The sequence below is a fragment of the Bombina bombina genome, chromosome 6 (genome assembly GCF_027579735.1).
Source record: "Bombina bombina isolate aBomBom1 chromosome 6, aBomBom1.pri, whole genome shotgun sequence".
NCBI classification, from domain to species: domain Eukaryota; kingdom Metazoa; phylum Chordata; class Amphibia; order Anura; family Bombinatoridae; genus Bombina; species Bombina bombina.
In genome coordinates, this window is record NC_069504.1 from 991,244,659 (window position 1) to 991,270,508 (window position 25,850).

Genomic DNA, 25,850 nt, shown 5'->3' on the forward strand with positions numbered 1-25,850 from the left:
CAAGGAGAGAGGTCTTGAGAGAGATTTAGTAGGTTATATCTGTTTAGGCACCCGGCTTGTTTACGGAGCCTCAGTGTGTTGCGACCATCTTGGTCAGCTGCTCGCTCCGCCCCCCCCTCTACATTAACATTTTTAGCTCACATTTTGGAATGGTATTCCATTTGCACCTTTTCACCTAATAGTGTGTTCCTATTAGACTATTTAGCCTCTATTGTATTACAGATATCGATTAATATTTCATTCATTCTGATATTTCACATACTCTATAGATTCAATTTACCAGCCACACTGGGATAGTCACACATCTAGGTATCACATTTTACCACATGATACTGTGAATCACATATGTTTGTTTCATTTATAGTTATAACTGATACACTTTTCAATAGTATGTATATTATCCGTCCAGTTAACATACTGAATGGATGATACCAGAAACTAGAGGTGATGGTGCACTCACATCCTACTCTATCGTATACGTTAATATTGCTATACGAAGAATACTGTCTGCTATATGTACACTGTCATAATGGTCCACTTAGGCCATGCCCCCCTGTTCCTGACGTCTCTTAACGTATGGGCCTATTACTGATTGAATAGGTGCATTGCTGGTGTGTTCACATCCTACTCTATCATATATTATAATAGCACTATATGATGAATACTGTCTGCTATATGTACATTGTCATAATAGTCTGCTTAGGCCCCGCCCCCTGTTTCTGATGTCTCTTCACATATGGGCCTATTACTGATCGAAGAGGCATCTGGTAGTGTTAGTCCTATTAACACATGCCACGGAATCAGCATCTCCTAGAGTAATTTGACTCACAGACATGCGTATAATCATCTGTCAAACGCTAACAGGAATATAACGGCAATCCGTCTAGATATACTCTCAGTAAGTGACAATGAGGATGGTTATCTCATAAACTACCACACAAACATTAGACAAGCCGTTAGTGTATGGCACTTTTTAAATAGATAGATATAAAGCCGCATGAGAGACTGTTATATTGTTTTAATGATTACCCTTGATCCTGATTAATAACAATCCCTTGATCCAGATAACACCCTCAAGCTTTTTATTTTCTCACACATCATTATGATCAAATGATTAGGCTTATACCTGCATCTTAAAATGAGTTTGACAATCATTTAGGAAATATAAATAGCGACCTTTGTTTTACTCACTAAACATAATAGCTATTACCAATAGGCTATTCTATTACTGATAATTTATCACATAAAATTACACATTAGTTAACTTTTAAGATTATGATTAGTGAGGTTAATGAATCTTTTTGTATGTGAAAACATCTGTTCTTGGTTTATCTGTCTACAAACATTCTTTTCAATGTAAGGTTTACACTGTGATGTCACAAAATGTGGTTTCTCTTGATTGGTTATGACTCATATGACTGTTTTCACTAGGTAAAACCTACACCAGGTGTAGCTCATTATTTTGGTTTGTTTGTATGGTGTATATAGCAAGAGTATGTTAGTTATCTTATTAAGCCTGATGAAACAGCCACTGGTTGGCTGAGAAACGCGTTGTTAAGTGTTTTAATATTTTAAATAAAGTAAATAAAGTTTTTATACTTACCACTTGCTGCCATACTTTGTTATCCTGGACCTCTATCTTTTGGACTGCTGAAAGTTCCTGACAACCTGAGGATAAGTCTACTGGGTGACTCTATTGATCCCAGCTTGCCTCTATTGCATCAAGGGAGATGCTTCACCATATGTGAGTGCAATTTATTTACTTTATATCTCACTCCACCTATGTAAACAGTACTAGGCCATATAGGCACATTGGTTTCTTTTATTATCATCCACAGACCATCAAACATCCTCTTGAGGCCAGTCTTCTGAGTGACTGCTATTGATCCCAGATGGCTCCTTCTGCACCACTAGGGGTGCTCTCTCTATCATATGTGAGTTAATCTGTCACACATAACACCATTCCAATTGTACCCTACAATATTGGGCCATGTGGTGCATCTGTCTTTCTATGTTGTCTGCAAAATTTTGAATGTGGACATTCAATCTAATTAAGAACATTAGAATTAGAAAGTGACATTTGAAAACTGTAAATAGCTGCAATGCTCATGGGATATTTTTAACTATCAGACCAAACTTGGCCAGTAGTCTTATCCCGGCGTCAAGGCGGAAGGATAAGTAAATATACCAGAACAAAGTGAGTGTAGAAAATGAGGTAAGCAGTACTCATGGTAAACAGGGTAGTCCTTCACAGCAACAGAAAGGCAATCCAGCAGTATAGCAGTTCAGGGATAAAAAAAAGAGTGGTCAGGAACAGGCGATAATCTACCAATTTAGCAGTTTAGGGGTAAACCAGGCAGAGTAGTCAGTCAGGCAGAGTTCAGCAATGATAAGGCAATCCAGCAATTAAAGGGTTAAACAGGCAAAGTAGTCAGACAGACAGAGTTTAGCAATATTAAGGCAATCCAGCAATTCAAGGGTTAAACACGCAGAGTAGTCAGAAAGGGAGAGTTCAGCAATATTAAGGCAATCCAGCAATTTAAGGGTTAAACAGGCAGAGTAGTCAGACAGGCAGAGTTCAGCAATATTAAGGCAATCCAGCAATTCAAGTAATTAAGTACCTAGGAGCACACACAGTAACACCTATATTCGGGCAGTGAATGTAAGTTATGCAGGTACTTACATAGGCGCCGATTCGCACCAAGGGGCTCAAAGGATCCGGCTTCAGAGCAACCGCCGCATCCCTGGAAACAGCCAGAGCAGCAACTGCTGCGTCCCTGGCAACAGCCAGGGCGGCACAAGGGAGCGGCATGACAATAGCATTTGATTATCAAATTTTTGAGAATATTTGTTCTTGTCAAAATTCGATTATGTAAATCGAATGTCTACAATAACATTCGTTCTAACATTCAAATTCAAATATATAAACACATTCACCCATGCATAGTTGTGAGGGATTCTATTCAGGGAAAAACAAAGAGTGTGGCAGCAACAAGCAGAGGCAAAAAAACATGGAAAAACAATTCTTTAGAAAAAAATGAAAAATAAATGAAAACAATCACTGTTGATAATATGTAATAAATTGCAAAACATGAAAAACATGAGATAAAAAAATAAATGAAATGAAAAATATGTATAAACAAATAATATGAGTAATATGAGAAATTGTGCAATGCATAAATACAAATGTACCCATAATCATAGAAACATATACAAATTTAAATATCACACTGTCAGCTATATGGTTCATATAATAATATGGGAAATTCAAAGATAGAAAGAGAACAAAAGACATATGCATATCCATACCTCTCTTTAAATGAAGATCATAATTTAGTTAATCTTAGAGTTTTAATACCTAGATGGGATATTAGTAACAGTACTAGATAAAATTTCTAAATATGAGTTTAATGTCTGGAGGTAAGTAGTATATGAAATAATAGCCATATGAAGGCAAAGTACTGATATCCCTGCATAGCATATTAGTATGGACAAGTAAAAATAGGGTTAAAAATCGCTTAAAGAAAAAATAGCTTAAAGAAAAAAATGGGTAATTATTCTATAAAATAAGACATATCCCATTCCCTATTTAAACCTTGGGGTACTATTGTTTTTAATTTATAAATCCAAAATAGTTCTCGTTTGAGTAACAGTTTTTGCTTATTACCCCCTCTAATGGGAGACTGAATTTTATCTATAACTTTGATAGTGATATGTGCTATGTGTGTCATGTGTGTTTGATTAAAATGTACTGCTACTGCCGAATCCTTGTAGTTCTTGGTATCCCTAATGTGTTCTCTAATGCGCGATGTGAGCTCTCTGGTCGTCTGACCAATGTATTGTAGGGAACAAAGGGAGCACTCCAATAAATAAACAACAAATTCAGTCCTACAGTTAGCGTAGAACTCCATATTGAATCTCTCATTGGTTACTGTACTAGTGAATGTATCACTTCTATTAATAACCTCACATGTTAAGCAAGGTCTAGTACCACATTTGTAAGTGCCCTTTTCCCCTATCCAATCACACCCCTGCTTTTTAATTGTATTTACCATACTTGGTACCAGTCTGGTGCCTAGAGTGGGGGGGTTTTGGACACAAATTTACAATTTTCTTGGATGTTACTCAAAGATTCATCCTCTTTCAATATATGTAAATGTTTTCTAAGGATAGTTCTGATATCATTGAATTGTTTAGAGTATTCGGTGGTAAATACTATTTTATCCTTACTGAAGTCTTGTTTTGATCTATTTTTAGAAGTAATAACTTCACTTTGGGTTTTGCATTTGATCTGCTCCAGAGATTCATTAAGGACCTTTGTCGAATATCCTCTCTGCTTAAGTCTATTTGTAAGCTCAGTGCATTGACAGTTAAATTTCTCATTTGAGTTAGTACTTCTTCTCATTCTAATGTACTGTGCCTTGGGAATTGATCTGATAAGATGTGGGGGATGACATGATTTGGCATGGAGTATAGTATTTCCAGCCATTAGTTTTCGATATGTGTCTGTCAGTATGGTACCTTTTTCAGGATTACCAGTGAGTTCCAAATCTAAGAAGCAGATTGTATGTTGTTGTAATTCACCCGTAAATCTCAAGTTTAAATAATTGGTATTGATATATTCCAAAAAGGTACTAAATTCTAATTTATCATCCACTATAAATATAAGGTCATCTATGAAACGCATATATTTAATAATATGCTTTGCAAAAGGGTTTGACATAGTAAAAAGATACAGATCCTCCCACCACGCTACATACAGGTTTGCAAACGAGGGGGCAAACTTGGCCCCCATCGCTGTTCCACAAACCTGTACATAGTATTCGTTATTAAACATAAAAAAGTTATGTTTTAATAAAAACTCAATAATTTCACAAAAGAATAACTTAAACGCTAAAGAATAATGTGTTGCTGTATCCAAAAAATATCTAATGGCATTTAGGCCTAACGAATGGGGTATGTTTGAATAGAGAGAGGTGGCATAAATAGCTACCCATCTGAACTCCTTATTCCACTCCACATTCTCAAGACAATTCAATAAATGTGTTGAATCACGTAAGTAGCTATTGAGATTTTTAACTAGAGGCTGAAGTATGGAATCTACCCATTCAGACAATGGTTCAAACATAGAGCCAATGCCTGAAATTATAGGTCTTCCTGGGGGAGAGGTCATATTTTTGTGCATTTTAGGCACATGATGAAATATAGGCACCAATGGATGATCCGGTATCATATATCTGACCTGTTCCTCAGTGAAGACTTTAAGTTCTACTCCTTGTTCAATGATGGTGTGCAATTTAGTCCTAAATACCTGAGATGGATTAGTATCTAATTTTCTATATGTTTGTGTATGTGATAATTGTCGGTAGGCCTCTTTCATGTAGTCATCCTTGTCTAGGATGACTACATTGCTACCTTTGTCTGATGTTCTTATTACAATGCTGTCATTTTGTTGTAACTTATGTAGTGCATGACATAGCACATATCACTGTCAAAGTTATAGATAAAATTCAGTCTCCCATTAGAGGGGGTAATAAGCAAAAACTGTTACTCAAACGAGAACTATTTTGGATTTATAAATTAAAAACAATAGTACCCCAAGGTTTAAATAGTGAATGGGATATGTCTTATTTTGTAGAATAATTACCCATTTTTTTCTTTAAGCTATTTTTTCTTTAAGCGATTTTTAACCCTATTTTTACTTGTCCATACTAATATGCTATGCAGGGATATCAGTACTTTGCCTTCATATGGCTAGCATACATATATTAGAATTATTATTTCATATACTACTTACCTCCAGACATTAAACTCATATTTAGAAATTTAATCTAGTACTGTTACTAATATCCCATCTAGGTATTAAAACTCTAAGATTAACTAAATTATGATCTTCATTTAAAGAGAGGTATGGATATGCATATGTCTTTTGTTCTCTTTCTATCTTTGAATTTCCCATATTATCATATGAACCATATAGCTGACAGTGTGATATTTAAATTTGTATATGTTTCTATGATTATGGGTACATTTGTATTTATGCATTGCACAATTTCTCATATTACTCATATTATTTGTTTATACATATTTTTCATTTCATTTATTTTTTTATCTCATGTTTTTCATGTTTTGCAATTTATTACATATTATCAACAGTGATTGTTTTCATTTATTTTTCATTTTTTTCTAAAGAATTGTTTTTCCATGTTTTTGGCAAGTGCTAAGTGAAGGCAAGCAGTTTTAAACACTAATTTGTTCAGGTGTTTTCTCAGCTTTGCCATCATTCGGTACTTCCCCTTTAAATAGTAGGGGCTGTACTATTACACCTTACTCCTATGATTAAGTGCCAAGCATAGGCACGAAACATTTTTAGGAGGTTTCTATCCTGCTACCTTTTGTATCTACATATATTTTGCCTATTGGCTTTTTAATGGATTAATAAAGTATTGTATTTTTTTTTTTAATTATAATTTTTATTAGGGAAACACAAGTTCAAACAAATAGGTATAAGTACATACAGCATTGGGTTACACAGATGTCTCTCATATTTTGATATTTGTACCATATAACTGCGATCAGCCCAGAGAGTGATACAGTTGCAGTTAAATGATACCAAAAAGAAAACAGTATGGTAATAACAAATAAAGAGTTCCCAAGTATTTTCTTAACAAAGCCTGTTAAACTTACTAAACAAATACAAGAATTAAATAACTTTTTTTTGGCTGTGTGTAAGCTGTACATTTTTAAATAAAAAATAAATCAAATACCCTTTAGAGTCAAAAGAGTGTTTCTAAGTTAGGAGACGATCATTAAATTAACATAATTATACTGATCAAAAAGATGTCCCTGGGTAGCAAGAAAAGATGGCTTGATACAATAGAGAGACACTAATCCCTGTCCCTCCTATTTAATGACTCAACCAGGGCCTACCACCCTTTTTCCTTGCTTGTTTGACTAAAATTTAAATATATTGACCAAAGTCTGCCGCCCTATTTAATATTTGACAATTATGGCCTTCCTTATCTGTTTTTATACTTTTAAACCATTTATTCCTGATCCTACCACCTATAGTGATCACTTCTATATCATAGAATCCATTATAGGACATGTGATTTTATTCATTATTTTGATTGACCTCCCCCCCCCCCTGCATAGGAGAAAAAGAAAAAGAAAAAAGGAAGACAGAAAAAGGAAAAAGAGAGAAGAGAGGGAAAAAAAAAAAAAAAAAAAAATTTTTTTTTTTTTTTTTGAAGCTACCACACCCCCAATAATACTAGTTCGGAATTTCTGAATGGAAAAATCATATGATCTATTTCAGCAACCGAAAAAATCTTAATAAATAAAGACCACTTTATGAAAAATTTTCTTATGTCCTCTTCATCCTTCATATTTGTGTCTATCTGTTCTAATATGCACTGTTTTTTAAGGTAGTCTTTGACCTCTGCAACCGTAGGGATTGCTTTCAATTTCCACTTTTTGAAGATTAGGTATCTGGCTGCAACAACTGTCATATTAATTAACTTATGTTGAGGGTATGGTTTTCCCCTCTCTGCCATTAAAAAAACAATGTAACTCAGAGATAGATCCAGAGGGAAAATCTTAACAGTATTTTTTAGCCAGTATTCCACTTTTATCCAGAATTGACCTATTCTCGGGCAGCTCCAAATCATATGGACCAGATCGGCCGCCAGTTTTGAACATTTTGGACATTTATTGAAATCTAGGTTCCCGCATCTGAGGCCTTTCTCGGGGGTAAAGTATGTCCTATATAAAAGTTTGACCTGTGATTCCCTCCATGTAGAAGAGAGTGTAGTCTGAGCTATTCTTGTAATGGAGCCCTGAACCAAGTGTACATCTATATTATTTTCTGGTATCAGAATATTCCAATCTACCGCAAGTTTCTCCAAATTAAGATTACCTTTGAGAGAGACAAGGAGGTGGTAGCATGGAGATATAGACATCTGTCCATTTTCCACCATAGCTAACCACCCTTCTAGTTCCCCCCAGGACCATGAGCTATTCACCTCCCTCTGTAGCTCCACCACAAAATGTCTGGCTTGCAAATACGCAAAAAACTCTTTGTTTGGAAGATCAAACTCTTGCCTAAGTACTTCATAAGTTTTTACCACTTGATTTTCCCTATCCATAAGCTGGATGGCCCTACTCAATCCTACACTATGCCATCTTTGGAATATTGCTGACTCAAGACCCGCCAAGAATTTAGGGTTGCCTAAAAAAGGAACAAACTTTGATGTATTACAATTCAGCGCCAATAACTTACTTATTTTCCACCAACTCTGAATAGGATTATAAATTGTCTTGAATGTCTTCAACTCCTGTGGAATTAGGCTAGGTTTGCAATGTATCAATGCTACTGGCAAAAATGGATGACATATACTGTTCTCAACTTCATTATTTGTAACATAATCCTTTGCATAGATCCAATCTGCCACTATGCGTGCAAGATAGACATAGTTATACCATCTCACATCTGGTAGTGCAAACCCCCCTTTATTTCGTGGTAAGTGTAATTTGGCAAAGGCAATTCTAGGCTTTTTATTCTGCCATATGAATCTTCTCAAGGCTATATTCATCAACTTAATATCTTTCCCTTTTAGTATTACCGGAACATTTTGCAGAGTATATAGCAGTTTTGGGAGTAAAACCATTTTAAACAGAGCTATTCTGCCTGAGATAGATAAAGGAAGACTTTGCCAGTTTGTTAATGTCTGTTTGATCTCGGATAGTATTGGGGGAATATTTAACTCGTATAATTTCTCTATATTCGATGGTACTAGTATACCCAGATATTTGAATGCATCTGTGACTATCTTGAAAGGTATATTTGATGGTGAATCTATCTTTTTCCTTAACCAGAGAAATTCTGATTTTGAAGTGTTGACTTTGTACCCAGAAAAAGATCCAAATTGTTTGATAATTAGTAATAATTTTGCCAGATTATCTTTGATATTTGATATATACAAGAGAATATCATCCGCATATAATGCGATTTTGAGCTCCTTTTTCTGCAGTCTTATACCTTCCAGCCGATGTCTCACCATAATTGCTAGGGGTTCTATAGCTATGTCAAAGAGTAAGGGAGAGAGAGGACATCCCTGACGTGTTCCCCTCCCCAGAGTGATCTCTGGAGAAAGGATGCCATTCACTGACAGACTCGTGTGAGGTTTATTATACAAATTGCCTATAAATTGACAAAAATTACCCAGAAAACCAAATTTAGAGAGAGTCTCAGTTATATGATCATGATGCACCGAGTCAAATGCCTTTTCCGCATCAATTGATATGACTGCCTGATCAGGGATGTCCTGCCCCTCCCCGCACTCTCCCTTGGTTTAAAATAATCTACACTCAGCAGAACTTCTCTTATTTTTGCCGATGAATTCCGTTTGTGCAGGAACCCTGCTTGATCCTTGTGTATAATGGTAGGTAAAATAAGTTGTAACCTATTTGCTAAAATAGATGACAAGATCTTGTAGTCTGTATTTAACAGCGCTATAGGTCGGTACGATTCTTTCATTCTAGGATCTTTTCCCTGTTTCAATATTAATATTGTGTTTGATGCTGAGAAAGATGGGGGGATTGGTAGCCCATCTATATATATTGCATTATATAGTCTACAGAGATTGGGAACTATTGCAGGTGAGAGAATTTTATAAAATTCACTGGGTAGTGAGTCTGGTCCTGGTGCCTTATCTAGTGCTAATTTGGTTATAACTTTCTCTATTTCTGGTTCACTAATAGGAGCATTTAGCATCTCCGTTTCTTCTGATACAAGCGTTGGAACCGTCAGCTGGCTCCAGAATTGAGCAGATTGGATCTTGTCTGATTTTTTTAGGGAGTAGATCTCTTTATAATATGTTAAGAGAAGGTCTGCTATCTCTTCCGACCTAGTTATTGTTCTCCCTTCCTTTTGTAAAGAGTCAATCACTACTGAACCCTTTGCCCCTTTTACTAACTTAGCAAGGAGTTTCCCTGACTTGTTTCCAAATCTATAAAATTTGGCTTGGAATTTTAATTCTTTTTGTGTAGCCTGGTGGGTTAAATATGTATCTCTCTCATTTTTGGCGTTTATATATTTTAACCAATTTGCCCTTGTTTTCATTAAGAGATAATGATTATAAGCATTAGTCACTGAACTAATCACTTCCTTCTCTCTGGTTTTGATTTTTTTCTGAATGTTAGCTGTGTATGAAATTATTTCTCCCCTCAGAACCGCTTTTGCGGCCTCCCAAAATACCACGGGGCGATTATAATAGTCAGAGTTATGGTCCGCGTATTCTTCGAATTTCGCATTGAGCCAGTTTTTGAATTTTAAATCTTTTAGTAGATAAGTGGGGAAATAAAACCGAGCCTGTTTAAATTTCCTTTCGGAATCCTGAATCTGAAAAACAATAGGGGCATGATCAGAAAGAGATATAGGTAAGATCTCTGCCTTCACTTTTAGTTTTAAGAGTCTGACATCCACAAGAAATAGGTCAATTCTGGAAAATGATTTGTGGGCCTTCGATAAGCAAGTGAAATCTCTTGTATCCGGATTTTGGAGTCTCCAGATATCTTTTACTGCCAGATTCTGTATTATTTTTTTGATAATCTTAGCTTCCAATTTATCTCTTTTATTTTTTGATTGATTGGGATTTCGTCTCAACCTGTCTAGCGGATATTGTGGGGCCATATTAAAATCGCCTCCGCAAACCAAAAAGCCTTCCTGAAAAAGCATAATCTTAGTTTGTAACGAGTCCCAAAACCTTAGATCTATAACATTGGGTGCATAAATGTTGCACAGTGTATAAACAGTTTTTGCTACTTTAATTTTCAACAAAATATATCTTCCCTCTAGATCTACCTCAGTACTGAGGATCTCCAACCCATTAGTAATTATCTTTTTCCCCAAAAGTATAGCCACCCCTCTTTTCCTATTTAGACTAGGGCTAGCCAGCACCTCTTTTACCCAGAATTTCTTTCCTCCAATTTTAGATGTGTTTCTTGGAGGAATACTATATCAGAATTTATCTTCCTTAATTGGTTTAAAATTGTTTTCCTTTTAATAGGGGATGTGAGACCTCCAATGTTCCATGAAACAAATTTAATACTCTCTATCCTTGACATTCTCTAAAATATGGCAACCCGGAACCAAACACAGAGAGACAGAAGGAAAAAAAAAAAAAAAAGAAAGAAAGAAAAAGGGGGAAGGACGGAGAAGGGGGGGGAGAAGAGGGAAAGAAGAAAAGAGCAGGAGGGGGAGGGACGGGGAAGGGAAAAACCACAGAGGGGAAACTCTTAGTATGTGGTCTAACGCGATGCCGCTACTCCCCATTTAGTTTTATATCAATTTATCACTTACTCAGAGATATTTAATTTAACTAGGAGTTCACTTGCCTCTTTAGCCGTATCAGCAAAATAAACTTCATCCTTAATCCAGACTTTGAGTTTTGCCGGGAAGACCAAGGTAGCCCTTATACCTAGGTTAATAAGTTTGGTACATGTTGGGGATAGCTCCCTTCTTTTGGTTGCTGTCTCTGCAGAAAAGTCTTGGAACAGAAAGATGTTATTATTCCCCAATGTGATTGACTGATTTTTACGGTAATATTGAAAAATGGTAATTTTATCCTGAAAGTTCAGTAGCTTGGCTATTACTGGTCTCGGCCTGCCTTTACCTTTGTTATCCATATCGAATCTCCCTATTCTATGGGCTCTTTCAACTATGATTCTAGGGTATGTATTGGGAATTTTAAGAAGCTGAACTAGTGTTACAGAGATAAAATTATTCAGATCTTCATACTGCTTTTCCTCTGGGACCCCAATAATTCTAAAATTGTTCCGCCTGGAGCGGTTTTCTAAATCCTCCAATTTAAACTGAATTTTTTCAAGTAATACATCATTAGATTTGGATTTTGCACTCTGAGTTACTACATTATCTTCAAGATCTGAAACCCTTTGTTCAAGCTCCTGTATTCTGTTGGCAAATTGTCTAAGCTCCTGTGAAAGCGACATAATGTCTTGCTTGATTTCTAATTTTAAAGTATCAAATTTAGGGGCTAGGGCTTCTGAGATGCTATCTACCAAAGCTAGGGTGTTTACCGCCAAATCCCCTGGCTGCAGAGGATTGTTAGGGGTTAGGTGAATATCGGCAGAAGTATTTATTGTGCTTTTTATTTTCCTGTCCTTGTTTCTGTTCGCCATGATTGGGGAGGGGGTTTTACCGTGAATGTTAATAAATGTATCCATGTGCAGTGAATCAAACTAGTGATTAGGGGGGGAAATTCCCCCAACTCTACCGTTGTCTTGGTGAAAGAAAAAAAAAAAAAAAAAAAAAGGGGGCAAAAGGAGGGAGAGGGTGAGAGAGAAAGTGAGGGGAGAGTGATTATGGTATTGATGTGTTATTAGTGAGGCAGTGTCAAGTGAGAGAGAAGCAGAGAAAAAAAAAAAAAAAAAAAACCCAGTGAGAAAAAAAAAGCTAGAACCGGCTAGAACCAGTTCTGAATTAGTGAATCTAGGTTTAACCCCTTATCTTCCCCTATGGACTCGTATTTAAACTCTTAACAGATAAGACTTTTCTGATGTCCTGCTTTTAATTCACTTATTAGTTTGAAAACCTTTAACCACCGATCCACGTAAGATGCTTCTATAAGTAAAACTCAGTCTTTTCTTGCTACCCAGACGGGGGGCTGCTATCAATCTTTTAAGAAGGACTCAGAGGAAGGACAGAGCAATAACCAAAGCAAATTCAGTAGTCTTAGCGCTTCTCTATATTGCCACTTTAGAGAAAGGCCTAGAAAATTCTTTAATCGGTTATTCTAAAAGTCTCATAAAGTTTCCCTTTCACTTATTTTCCTAAACTGAGGGATCTACTATATAAATAAACTTTTAATTATGCTATTGTTTTTCTTTGATCTGAACACAGAGTATGTCTATCTTAGCAGGGGAGAAGTTTTTGCTTGATCAAGAATTTCTTTTAATCCTCTGAACTTGAGGATATCAATCCGAATATACTAATTCTGTCTAATCCCAGGATGCTCACAAGTATGCCATCAAATAAACTGGACATGAATATCAGTATTATGCCATATTTTCATAGTTAATACCTTAAACAAAAAACATTTTTAAGGATTTGTATCATCACATTTTCAGGATCAGTAACAATTTTCTTTATAAATCTTTACTTCGCTATCTGCAGATACCTTCTGATACCTGAAAATTTCTTTTTTTTTTCCCTTTCTGATTTGTGCCTGACAGTATATTTAAAGCTAATATGTCTATATAGATATTTTTCAGGGATTCTCTCAGAAAAGTAACAATTTAAGGATATCTAAAATCAAGCAGCTTAGAGATAAATAGACAGTTTTTCTTATATTGTTTCTACCTTCATTCCTGTTATAGGCAAGTTATTATAATGTGTTAGCAGTAGTGTCTGCAGTTAACCAGATATGTATACCCTAGATTTTTTTTTCTTTCTTTTTCCCCTTTTCTTTATCTCAGAATACCTTCCATTTCATATAACCTTCGAAGGTACAGCTGTTCTGAGAGTAATTTTAGGGTGGCTTATACCTGCTATTAAGATTGCTTTGTCCCTACTCTAACTAATGTGATATATACTATTAGTACACATAGTTGTGGAATGTCAGTATAAACAGTAAACCCTATCTTGCATTTATCTGTCTGAAGCGAACTTCAACTGTTCTAGGGAGATAGGGCTGAGATGGGTTCTTTTATAGTATGTCCAGTAAACTCAGACTCTGTTAATCCCAAGACTAGTGAGGAAAATAAGTATTAGTTATCAGTTTGAAACAAAGATATACTATGTTACATTTAGCAAGGCATCTTTCCCTTCTCAAACAGCATGTCGATGCTCTATTACAGTCACTTTTGTTTTGTCCAATATTGCCTTATACTGTTCCTTCTTACCATAAAGTTCTGCAATTAAGAACCCTGAATAGATCTGGTTAGTATACTATTTGCAGTGGTTTCCAATAGACCGTACAGGGGAGAAAAACAAACAGACAGTACTTTACCACCGGCCACTCTGTTTCTTCGTACTCAACCTTTTCTTTGTAGGGAAAGTGCCAAACGCAGCCCCCCACTCATCTCAGAGCAGAATTTGCCCGTAGACTCCGGACTCTGAAGCAGTCTCCTCACCTCCTCTCGCGCAGCACCGGTGGGAGAGGAGGAGAGACAAAGCAGAGCTGAAGTCGTCACCGACGGAGAGACCACCGCAGAGTCTCCGATGCAACTGCATCCAGGCCACACCTTGCCCCCGTCGGCTTCCCCCACGCCACAGCAAATGCGCCTCGGCTCCAACCAGTGACGCCACCGGTCTCCAGCGCCGGCTCCAATGTGCGGCTACGGTAAGTTTAGCTGGGTTCGTGCCGTCTCGGTTTTTCTTGTCACTGTGTCCGTTAAAGGTGAGCTCCCTTTCCTCTGTTTTTGCGTCTCAGCAGCCCAGGTAAGGGATCGTTTGGCAGCGTCTCAGGTATGCTTTAACGGCTCATTAAGTAAATGCCGAGATAAACAGTACTTATGTTTTTTACATTTTCCCCGTAATTATGCTTTTAGGGGTATAGGTGATATAGAGTACTGACTCCCAAGAGAGCCTTTGAGAATAAATATTGCTCCAGCCCACCTCTCACGCAGCACCGGTGGGAGAGGGGGTTCTTGCGACCAGGAAAATGTCCTTTGAATTAAAGGCTTTAATCTGATGTTCTTTGACGACAATGTATCCTTTAGTCTGGGCGTTAGGAGTGCAGTGGATTTTTCACTGCCAAGGTTCCGGCAGCGATATAGCAGGCTGTCCAGGTAGCTATCCCAAGTACTTGGGGTTAGGAGCGGGAAAAGCTCCGCCAGAAGCTCAGGGACTGGAGTTCTCTGAGCCAGCACACTCCAGGTGCGCTTAGCTCCTCCTCCGGAAACCTCTCAAAGTATTGTATTTTTAAACATACTTTTTTTTGCCTCTGCTTGTTGCTGCCGCACTCTTTGTTTTTCATGCTGTATTACAGCAGCGGAACCGGCTGCTAATAGCGGCGTGCACCCCCTGTGCTCCACTACCACTTTCCCCTTACACACTTCCAGTTTGGACACTAACCGGCTTGGGGCATTGAGCGGTACGGCGTTCGTGGAAGAGATTCTATTCAGGGAGTTGAATAATTTTGAGACTGCAGAATTCATTAAAAGTTGCATTTTCAGTTGAATTTGGGGAAACTACTTGAAGCATTCATTGTGTTGATCTATTTCAATTGCTCTTGTTTGATTTGTTCATTGCAGCTGAAAGTCTGTAAATTTTGACAATAAACCTGATTTGCAATGGGGGTTGTATAATTTTGATTACAACCATAAATAGTGAAAATGAACTTGCTTTATGGACCGTTAAAAGTTTATTACATTTATTACACTTATGAGTTACACATTCTTGTATTGTGTTTCGAGACAGCATTATTCATATTCCTCCCTGCTCACCTTGCAGCATGTGTAACTCATAAGTATCCAGGAAAACATGGCTCATTTGGCAACCCTAGGTTTGTCCTATGCCCCTTAACCCTTTTGTGACCGGGTTATAAAGACAAATTGAAATCACACGATCGCGAGATTTCAATTATGGGATCGGGTCTGGGGGGCGTCCCTATGACGCTTGGAACGTCCTCCAAACCCGATCAAATCCTACAAGCGCAGTTGGCTTCAGGACAGCTGTTGGCTATGACGTTTGTATTCTGTCACAACGACTTTAAAGCCCAGCGCCGTTGTGACGGAATGCAACAGCATAACGGCGGGAAAGGGTTAAAGAAGCCAAAAAGAAAATCTGTAATCTAAGTTTTCAATTTTCTGCAGATTACCCAAATCAGCCTTTATATTTGCAGGTTTCCGAATTTGCTCTTAGGACTCTCTAGAGAGTGTGAGAAAAGCACACTTTTTACACAAAAGCAAGAGGTGCTTAATGCAGTTTTAAACAATCTATAATGCAATATAACATTTCTATACTTCACATCAGCATTTACAAAGATAATGTGCATAATATTTTATATAACCCTGATTATTGTACTATTTTATATGACCCTGATTATTGTACTATTTATATAACCCTGATTATTGTACTATTTATATAACTGATTATTGTACTATTTATATAACTGATTATTGTACTATTTTATATGACCCTGATTATTGTACTATTTTATATAACTGATTATTGTACTATTTTATATGACCCTGATTATTGTACTATTTTATATAACTGATTATTGTACTATTTATATGACCCTGATTATTGTACTATTTATATAACTGATTATTGCACTATTTTATATGACCCTGATTATTGTACTATTTTATATAACTGATTATTGTACTATTTATATAACTCTTATTATTGTACAATTGTATATAACTGATTATTGTACTATTTTATATAACTGATTATTGTACTATTTTATATAACTGATTATTGTATTCTTTTATATAACCCTGATTATTGTACTATTTTATATAACTGATTATTGTACTATTTTATATAACTGATTATTGTACTATTTATATAACCCTGATTATTGTACTATTTATATAACTGATTATTCTACTATTTATATGACCCTTATTATTGTACTATTTATATAACTGATTATTGTACTATTTTATATGACCCTGATTATTCTACTATTTTATATAACTGATTAATACTGTATACTATTTTATATAACTGATTATTGTACTATTTTATATAACTGATTAATACTGTATACTATTTTATATAACTGATTATTGTACTATTTATATAACTCTTATTATTGTACAATTTTATATAACTGATTATTGTACTATTTTATATAACTGATTATTGTACTATTTTATATAACCCTGATTATTGTACTATTTTATATAACTGATTATTGTACTATTTTATATAACTGATTATTGTACTATTTTATATAACTGATTATTGTGCATTATAAAGCTTGACACTCAGACAATAGTAAATCTCTTCTGCTATGGCCAGGTGGATGAAACTCAATAAAAGTGAATTTCAGCTTTATTGAAAAACAAATGTGTAAATATACAATTTTACATAAAAACTTTATTTTTTCTATTTTGTTAAGACATTTTATTTTTCAACAAATCCCTTCATTTTACTATGTGTTATTCTCCAGCACCACTTCATGTGAGGATGGAGAGCGAATGACAAACAGGTATACAATATGTACAGTATATATGCTGCAATCACAGAATACATTTGTTCCAGGAGTGAAACTGACTCCTTTCCTTAACAGATTTAAATAAACAGTAAATTTAAAAAAATGGTAAAATAAGGGAATTAAAAAGAAGCTCAAAACACAGCATTTGTTTTTACATTAGAATAAACCCTTTAGTACAGACCAGCAAACTGAATGTTTACATAAGTGGGGGCCTGAGATAATGTCAGATATTTTACATCTTTCTCAAAACCAGTTCTCAGGACTTGCTAACAGGAATGAGCATCTGGGTATTATATCAGCACCAGTAATATACTTTAGGTCTCCCTTCCTTGCTAACAGGTATTGCTGACTAGAGTTGAGAAACTTCCATCACTGTAAACTACATGTTTAATGGCCTTTCAATCTTGAAAGTAGAATTGAACCTTCCCTTGTTGCTTAAGGGTTAAACGTTTACAGAGAATAGCTCGTTAACTGACAATTCAAATAGTATGTGCTAAATCTGAGTGGTATTAATCCAATCTCCTCCCCATCAGGTGTTGCTCATGGGATAAAAGTCTGATCTCTGGCTGCTGAGAACATTCTCTAATCACAGCAAGATGGGTTTCTCTGTTGTGCTGTGGGTTCTAGGTTTGCTTCTGAGCTGTAAGTTACAATGCTTGGTTTGTGAAGGAGAATTTTTTTTGGAGGAATCTTCACAGCTGCGTTGTGGTTTGACCAGCCTCCAATTTTCTCTTCCTTCACTGGATAATGTTACTGCTTTTTCCCTGATAGTACTAGGTGAGTAAATCTAGCTTGGGAGTAGATGGTAACAGTAACCACATCTCATGTATGTGGGTCAGCAAAAGCAATGGTGCCGATACCACTATAACTTTGTTTTGAAGACTTTTCATATCTTATGGGGTTTTCCTTCTATCTGTATCATGAAATAATTTTTGGGTTTCCTGTCACTTTAAGGCTTTTGTTGAACTAGAATGCTGCAGGTTGTTTAATTGTAGTAATTTGCATCCAACTTCAACAAAGTAGTTTAGCTCCTTGCAGAAAACAAATGTCAATGATTAAGGGATGTTACAGTCATCTTCATACTTTGAATAGTAACACATTTTGCAATATACTTGTACAGGCAAAAATGTTTCTATTAAGTTATCACTGTCTTTTTGTGTAACACTTTCTGTGCATGTGAAGCATAGCTAGATATTCTCAGTGCACCAGCATGTTAAATACTGCAGCTTCTAAGAGCATCAGTGGGGCTTGTATCGTATCAGCCATTAACCAATTGAGTTTACCAGTTGGTACATATGCACCTTTAGGCTCTCTGAGCGAGTGCTATTTAAAATGCTGGTGCATGAGCATGCTTAAAGGGATACTAAACTCAAAATTTCTTTCATGTTTCAGATAGAGCATGCTAATTTCTAATTTACTCCTATTATCAGTTTTTCTTTGTTCTCTTACTATTTTTATTTGGAAAAGAAGGCATCTAAGCTAAGGAGCCAGACAATTTTGGTTCAGTAACCTGGACAGCATTTATCCACCAGTCAGCAAGGACAACCCAGGTTGTGAACCAAAAATGGGCAGGTTTCTAAATTTACATTCTTGCTTTTCAAATAAAGATGGCAAGAGAATGAAGAAAAATACAAAATTAGAAAGTTGCTTTAAAATTGCATGCTCTATCTAAATCCTGAAAAATAAAATTTGGGTTCAGTGTTCCTTTAATAAACTTTTGAACTACAGTTCTTATTAGAAGCCTTTTTGCTAGAACATGTGTATTATAAAATTTGCTTCTGTTCAAAACTGATTTTTATGAAATTTTAAAATGTTACTTGTTACTTTGTTTGGTTTTTTTAAAAAAAAAAAAGTCCCTTACTCGGATAAGAATGACATACACCTTTGGAATGTCAACGGCTTAAAACATTGTAATTTTTGTTTAAAGGAACAGTATACACAAAGTTTAATGTAATAGATGCTACTATAAAGAATATGCAGCTACTGATATGAAACAGTATAAAACCTTGTTAAAAACTTACTTGGAAGCTCCAAGTTTAGCACTGATGAGATTAGCTGGAACAACCAGTGAAAGGAGCTGGTAAAACAAGAGCAGACCCTTCCCTGCATATGAAAGACAGATTTTACAAACAGTAGTCTGTAAATGCATGTATACATCTGACATTTCAGGGCTTGGTGAAGGGTCTGAAAATCTGTGTGTAATATCTATATCGTCACAAACACTTGAAGATGGGCTATGTGATCCATTTCATATTAAAAAAAAAAACACACTTTTGTTTTGGGGGTGGTGTTTGAATCGCTTATTTTGTGTGTATATAAATTTTAGTGGTACAAATTGCTATGAACCATACCAAGACTTGTTGATGCAGTTTACTTGAAAGGTAAATGGTGGTCTTCTTTCATAGATAACCAAGGAAAGTCTCACTATCTACACAATAGCTCAAAATGTGGCACCTGGGTTGGACAGGAACCAGATGGCTCTGTGGTTGTTGGTGCTGCTTATGATGGCTGTTATGTGACTGAGCAGGTAAAGAGGATTTCTTGGTTTGGGACAGCTGTAAAGACTTATTCTGAACCATGTGTAGACTGGCAAATAAGCTATTGCTGTATTAGTTCTGAGTAAACCATGGGATACCTCCTTAAATGGACCTGTATCTTTATTTCAAGATATCACACAGGTCTGAATTTGATGTAATATAAACTGGTCCCCATCAAGTGTTATGTCTGTTAGGCAAATACAGGATATATCTCTATTGTTTTGAGGATCTTTGATTATTTTTAGATGTCATAAACATGATCAGATGTTTAACATTTCTAGAGCCACTTTTTAGTAGAATTAGTAAATTGCCTGGCACTTCCTATACTAGTGTAACTTTGTTCATTCACTACAATGTGATTTCTACACTCACAGGAAGACACCTATTTAATGACCATTCTTCTGAAAGAAGCCCTACTTGATGGAGAGATTCAGCACCATAAAAAGGAGCTTAAATGTCCAGTCTTACCAGGTAAACTCTCTATGGATTATAAAATCACATTGCTCATTTCAATGCGTTTTAACCTTTCTATAGGGACATGGTCTAGTAAGGTAATCTGAGATCGACTTAAATTGATGTTAGTGGTGTTTTGTTCCTACAATGAAATAAGACTGTTTAAGCAGTGGCTTATAGTTAATAGAAGTTATTGCAATATGTAATCATCATTGTAAAAGTATTTTACCTTTAAATCCTTCTTTCAAAAGGGCAGTCTACTCCAGAACTTTTGTTTAAAAAGGTAGATAATCCCTTTATCCAGTCTGTTTGCATAACCAACAGTTATATTGATGCTTTTTGCCTCTGCAGAGTGCTCCCTTTATTTCAGTCTTTTGACTGACCTTTACGAGTCAGCACTGATTGGCTAAAATGTGTAACTCCGCAGGAGTGAGCAGTTGTCTATATGGCACACATGAACTAGCTGTGACACTTTCAAAATGCACTGAGATAGGAGGCAGCCTTCAAGGGCTTACATATTGGCATGTGAGCCTACCTAGGTTTAGAAGAATACCAAGAGAACAAAGAAACTTGGTGGTTTAAAATTGCATGCCCTATCTGCAGAAATTAAGGGACAGTCTAATCCAAATTAAACTTTCATGATCCAGTGTCCTTTTGCCTTCCTGTCCCAGCATCTCAGAGGAGGTGGTTAACAGGACGTAAGAGTAAAGTGGTTGTGTGTGGGTTTTTTTTTTTTTTTTTTGAAGCTTTGCTAGGAGACACTATAAAATAGCTCCATTCAGTTGATTACCAATGATCAATATAGGATTTCTGCTGCAAAATCATGTGACCTAAAACTTTTTTCTGTCTAGCCATTGCCCACAGCTAAACAAGGAAGCACAATCTGTTTTACATTTCAAGGAACAGTCAACTCTAAAATTGTTATGGTTTAAAAAGATAGAAAATCCCTCTATTACCCATTCCCCAGGTTTGCATAGCCAGCAAGGGTTATATTAATTTACTCTTAACCTCCTGTAATTACCTTTGTATCTAGGACTCTTGACAGTCCCCCTGATCACGTGGCTATTTTTATTATTTATTGACTTGCGTTTTAGTCAATAAGTGCAGTCATCAACATTGTGCTCACGCCTGTGGGTGTTCTATCTGGCCCACATGAACTAGAAGCTAACAAAAAGCATGTGATAAGAGGCTGTCTGTAGTGGCTTATAATCGGGCAGAAACTTAAAGGCTTACATGTTATAAAGTATATAATATAACTGGTTGCGTAAAGCTGGGGAATACATAGTAAAAGCATTCTGTCTTTTTAATAAACTGTTTTGGTGTTGACTGTGCCTTTTTAAACTGTTGGAGTACGTGCAGAAAGTTAGCTGTACTTACAATATACTTTAATTTTTTTTAAGACAAGGACATATGGGTAAATCTTCCATTTCTAGCTCGCTGACTTTACAGCCAAGAGTAGGAAAGTATTCAAATGCCAGAACCCTCGCACCATTTTCCTTGCCACTGACTTAAGTGTTCTGATCTCTTAAAGCTATGGATGCTCCCAGCCCAGATGTTTGTGCTGCCATTGCCAGAGGGGACAGGGTGTCCTGTGCCAATGCCCCAGTATCCAGAGACCTCTGTGAAAGCCTTGGGTGCTGCTTCACTCCTTTGGATCCTAGTATTTCCTGTTACTATGGAAACAAAGGTGAGTTGCCAGCAATCTTACTCCCCCACACCCTATTCTGTATAAAGGTGACATTACATTAAATTAAGTACCTCATGAAATAAAAGACAAATTATCTTCTCACCATGTTATGACTGGTAAGGTTAAAGGTGTTAATTATAATTTTTCTTCTCTCCAGTGACTGCACAATGTACAGCTGATAACCAGGTTATAGTTGCCCTCGCTAAGGATGTGACAGTCCCTCCATTAATACTGGACTCTGTAAATGTGCTGTCTGTGAACACAGCTACTTGCAGTGGGTTGCAAATCACCAGGAACAACCTCTTTGCAGTCTTCCAGTTTCCTTTGTCCTGTGGAAGTGGCCATATGGTAAATAGAGGCATGGGTAAAACAATACTTGGCTATATAGTGTGGTGTAATAGGTTCCTGTTAGCAACTGGGTATAAATGTATAGAATACATACAGTATTTTACATGCCCTAGATCTGAACTGCATTTTGTAAATAAAACTGCTTTGCTATAATTAGATTCTAATACCTCAAATGTATTGAGGCGTTTGTCCCTTTCCAGGAGCTTATTTCATAGTTTTGCAGTTCTTCAAAACCTGACCTTTCTTCCCTAACAGACAGATGTTAGTCAGATTTATGAAAACTTCTTTGAAGCAACAAGAGATGTAAGGAACTGGCAAGGGGCATCAATCACTAGAGACAGTACAATGAAGTAAGTTGGGATTGGACCTGCTGGGTGATGAGCATCCATCAATTTCAGATGCACTTTAAAATTATAATGTAATATAAGGGTAGAATTAAATACCTTCAGAAGCACCTTTATATACTTTGCTTTTCTAGGCTGACTGTTCGCTGCAGCTATTCCAGAACCAGTGCTGTACTGCTAAAAGTAGATGTTGTCACCCTGCCCCCACCACCTCCTGTCTCCACCACTGGACCTCTTTCACTGGAGATGAGGATAGCTCAAGGTAACTCAATTCTAAATCTAGCCAATCCAAGCTTGCTAGCCTTTGTCATAAGAGCACCTTTATCACTATTTTCATTATCTAGATGTATTCTATGCCGGATATTATGTTGATGGAGACTACCCTGTTGTAAAGGTTCTGAGAGAGCCAGTCTACCTGGAGGTCAGGATTCTGAGGAGAACAGACCCTAACCTGGTATTGGTACTAAATGACTGCTGGGCCACCCAATCTACTGATTCCTACCAGCAGCCACAGTGGCCTGTCCTGGAGAAAAGGTAGTATTGCAAACCCTCTATACTGCATCAAACTAAGGTTTTAAGATATGACTTTTTTTTTTTTTTCCTCCCCCCTCAGTTGTCCTTTCACTGGAGATAATTATCTTACACAGCTGATTCCAGTTGCTGCATCACAAACTTACCCAACACATTACCAACGCTTTTCCATCAGCACTTTCACATTTGTGGATGAAAGAACCCAGCTTTCTCTTGGAGGATTGGTAACTTTGCTTGAGTTTGTATGGTCAGATTGCTTTTTAAATGTAGTTAAAACTTGTCCTTAATCAATAAATTTAATAATTTTACTAACTTAGTAAATTCCACTATAAATGCTTATGTGAAGGCCAATTTCCCTGCACTTCCTCATCTAGTTTTAGGATGGTAACATTCTTTCCTCCCCAGGTCTACTTCCACTGCAGTGCCTCTGTATGTGTTCCATCTAACTTTGATTCCTGCAGAAGAACTTGTTCATCAAGAAAGCGTAAGACCTCTAGAACCCTTCTTTACTAGCTAATGCAATTAAAGACTTACATTTACTTTATCCCTTCATTTATATTCCTAATTCAGGGAGAATGGTACCTGTGGAGGACACCATGACCATAGTCACATCTGAGGGACCCATTTACTTTGCCAGTGCTAGCATGGTGAAGGCTGAGACACCAGGTAATACTAATCAGACTTGCACTCTACGCTACTGAATTATTCACTGCATGAAGCAATTGTAAGTGCATCTTAGGTCTAATGTTAGAACTATTTTACATATTGTCCAACTATGGCTTATTCCTACAGGTGATTCTGGTTACAAACCTTTAGCCTGGGCCAGAGGCACAGCAGTTACCGGAGGTGTTCTGTCCATCGTTTTTGTTATAGGTGTCTGGAATTACAAGAGGATTCACACCACAAAAAGTGAACAAGTATAAATAAATAGTTTTCTACAAATATCATGTCTTGATTTCTTTAAACCTACAAAAGTAATGGTTGAGTATAAACTTATGCATTGCTAGTCCAAAAAATTAATTTCAGGTTTAGCCACCACTGTTGCTGCAGTGGCTTCTAGAGTGTATAGCTAAATTAAAATAGGCTTTTTGTGTGCCGCAATTAAAAAAAAAAAAAAAAAAAAAAAATCTATTTAGATAGAGCATGCAAATTTTTTAATTTTACACTTTTTTTTTTTTTTTTTTTAATCTTTATTTGAAGAGTAAGAGATCAGCTTTCTTTGTTCAGAAATCTGGACAGCACTTATATTACTGGATACTTTTATCCACCGAGGACAACCCAGGTTGTTCACCAAAAGTGGGCCGGCATCTAAACTTACATTCTTGCATTTCAAATAAAGATACCAAGTGATTTTAATAAGAGTAAACTATAAAGTTGCTTAAAATGTAATTTTTCTGAATCATGAAAGGAGAAAATTTGGTTTCGGTGTCCCTTTTTAGAGCTACCAAGCCATCGGCTTATCATAAATAAACTTATGGGTGTTTAGCGTTGCCAAAACCACCCCTCTACAAAGAAACAATGTCTAAATCACTTGGCAGCTACAGTATATGAACATAGGAGAACTACTTTGAAAGAGTATGCTCTTCTTTAAAAAGACTGTGTAGTTAACAGCAACAGAGGGGGCAGATTTACTATTAGTACACAACTTGCTTGTGTTATGCCTATAGTTCAGACAAGCGAGTTGTGTAAAAACACTAAGTGGCGCTGCTGCAAATCCTAAAATACAGATCTATAAAATTATATTACAATACAATGAGAACTCATTCATAAATGTGGTGTTAAACTTTTGTTTTTAAAAATCCAGTTACATACAGAGTTAATATCTACCCCAGTGGTTTCAGTTAGATTCCTTAATGGGTTTGACGACTGATGTAAAAATAAATACGTCCCAATAAAGGCTGCTCCTCCTCATACGGTAATTCCAGGTGCCCCACGAATACAAAAAGTGCAACTCGTATTCAAGTGTCATAACTTTTATTCTCTTCTAAACGTTAATGTGGCTACTCACAAGATTAAAACAGTCCTTAACCCTTTGCGGTCCTTATCGGAATATATGCAACAAAGGTATTTAGCACATGCGCTCAAATGTTGGCTATATTCAGACTTTGCCGCTTTTGAATGTCACAGCTAAATAGTGACATCTAGCGGTGACTTGCTGTGTAATTCAAAAAGATCTGCCGTCCGCGCCAATTAAATATTTAAAGGGCTGGAAAGGGTTAAGATCCATACAACATGAGATGCCAACCTTAGCTCTCGGTCCCAGACGGGAAAGTCATCACGTGTCCTTCAGGTTACAGAGTTCTCCAATGGTGCTCACTTCTAATCACCGCTGCTTCATGGCGTCTCTTTGCAGAGCTAAAAAAAATGCCCTCGGTTCTACTCGCTATAATCCTCCAATGCGTGAGGACCTATGGAAGCCTCACAGGGACAAGAGTTCCAGTAATTCTCTACGCATTTAGTTCCAATCAACGGTAGTTTCTCAAGAGTACTGGAAGCCTTAAAAGATTTCCTAGATAAAGGAGAGAAAAAAGTCTGTCCCACCTGATTTCTTCATAGGTAGAAGATCTATCAGGAGGGTGGAACAAGCATCAACAAAGTGTCATGAACTCAACATAGTTCAAACGAATAATCACAATGTATGTGTAACATCGGGAGACATAAAAATCTTTAGAACAAGATGCTTTACATATGCATATTAAAATCATTCTTAGTGTTACGTGCATATTGGCTCTAAATGTTGTAAGCATTCAATTCA

General features: G+C 36.5%; 1 protein-coding gene across 1 annotated transcript; it reads left to right on the forward strand.

Moving 5' to 3' along the window:
* The first annotated feature begins 17,791 nt into the window (after nt 1-17,791).
* Nucleotides 17,792-24,018, forward strand: LOC128664843 (zona pellucida sperm-binding protein 4-like). The gene is made up of 12 exons (XM_053719645.1): nt 17,792-17,972; nt 19,601-19,722; nt 20,107-20,203; nt 21,717-21,872; nt 22,030-22,220; nt 22,476-22,570; nt 22,699-22,826; nt 22,909-23,098; nt 23,178-23,319; nt 23,501-23,579; nt 23,666-23,761; nt 23,888-24,018. The coding sequence occupies exons 1-12, from the start codon at nt 17,792-17,794 to the stop codon at nt 24,016-24,018; spliced, it is 1,608 nt and encodes a 535-aa protein (XP_053575620.1).
* Nucleotides 24,019-25,850: the final 1,832 nt, after the last annotated feature.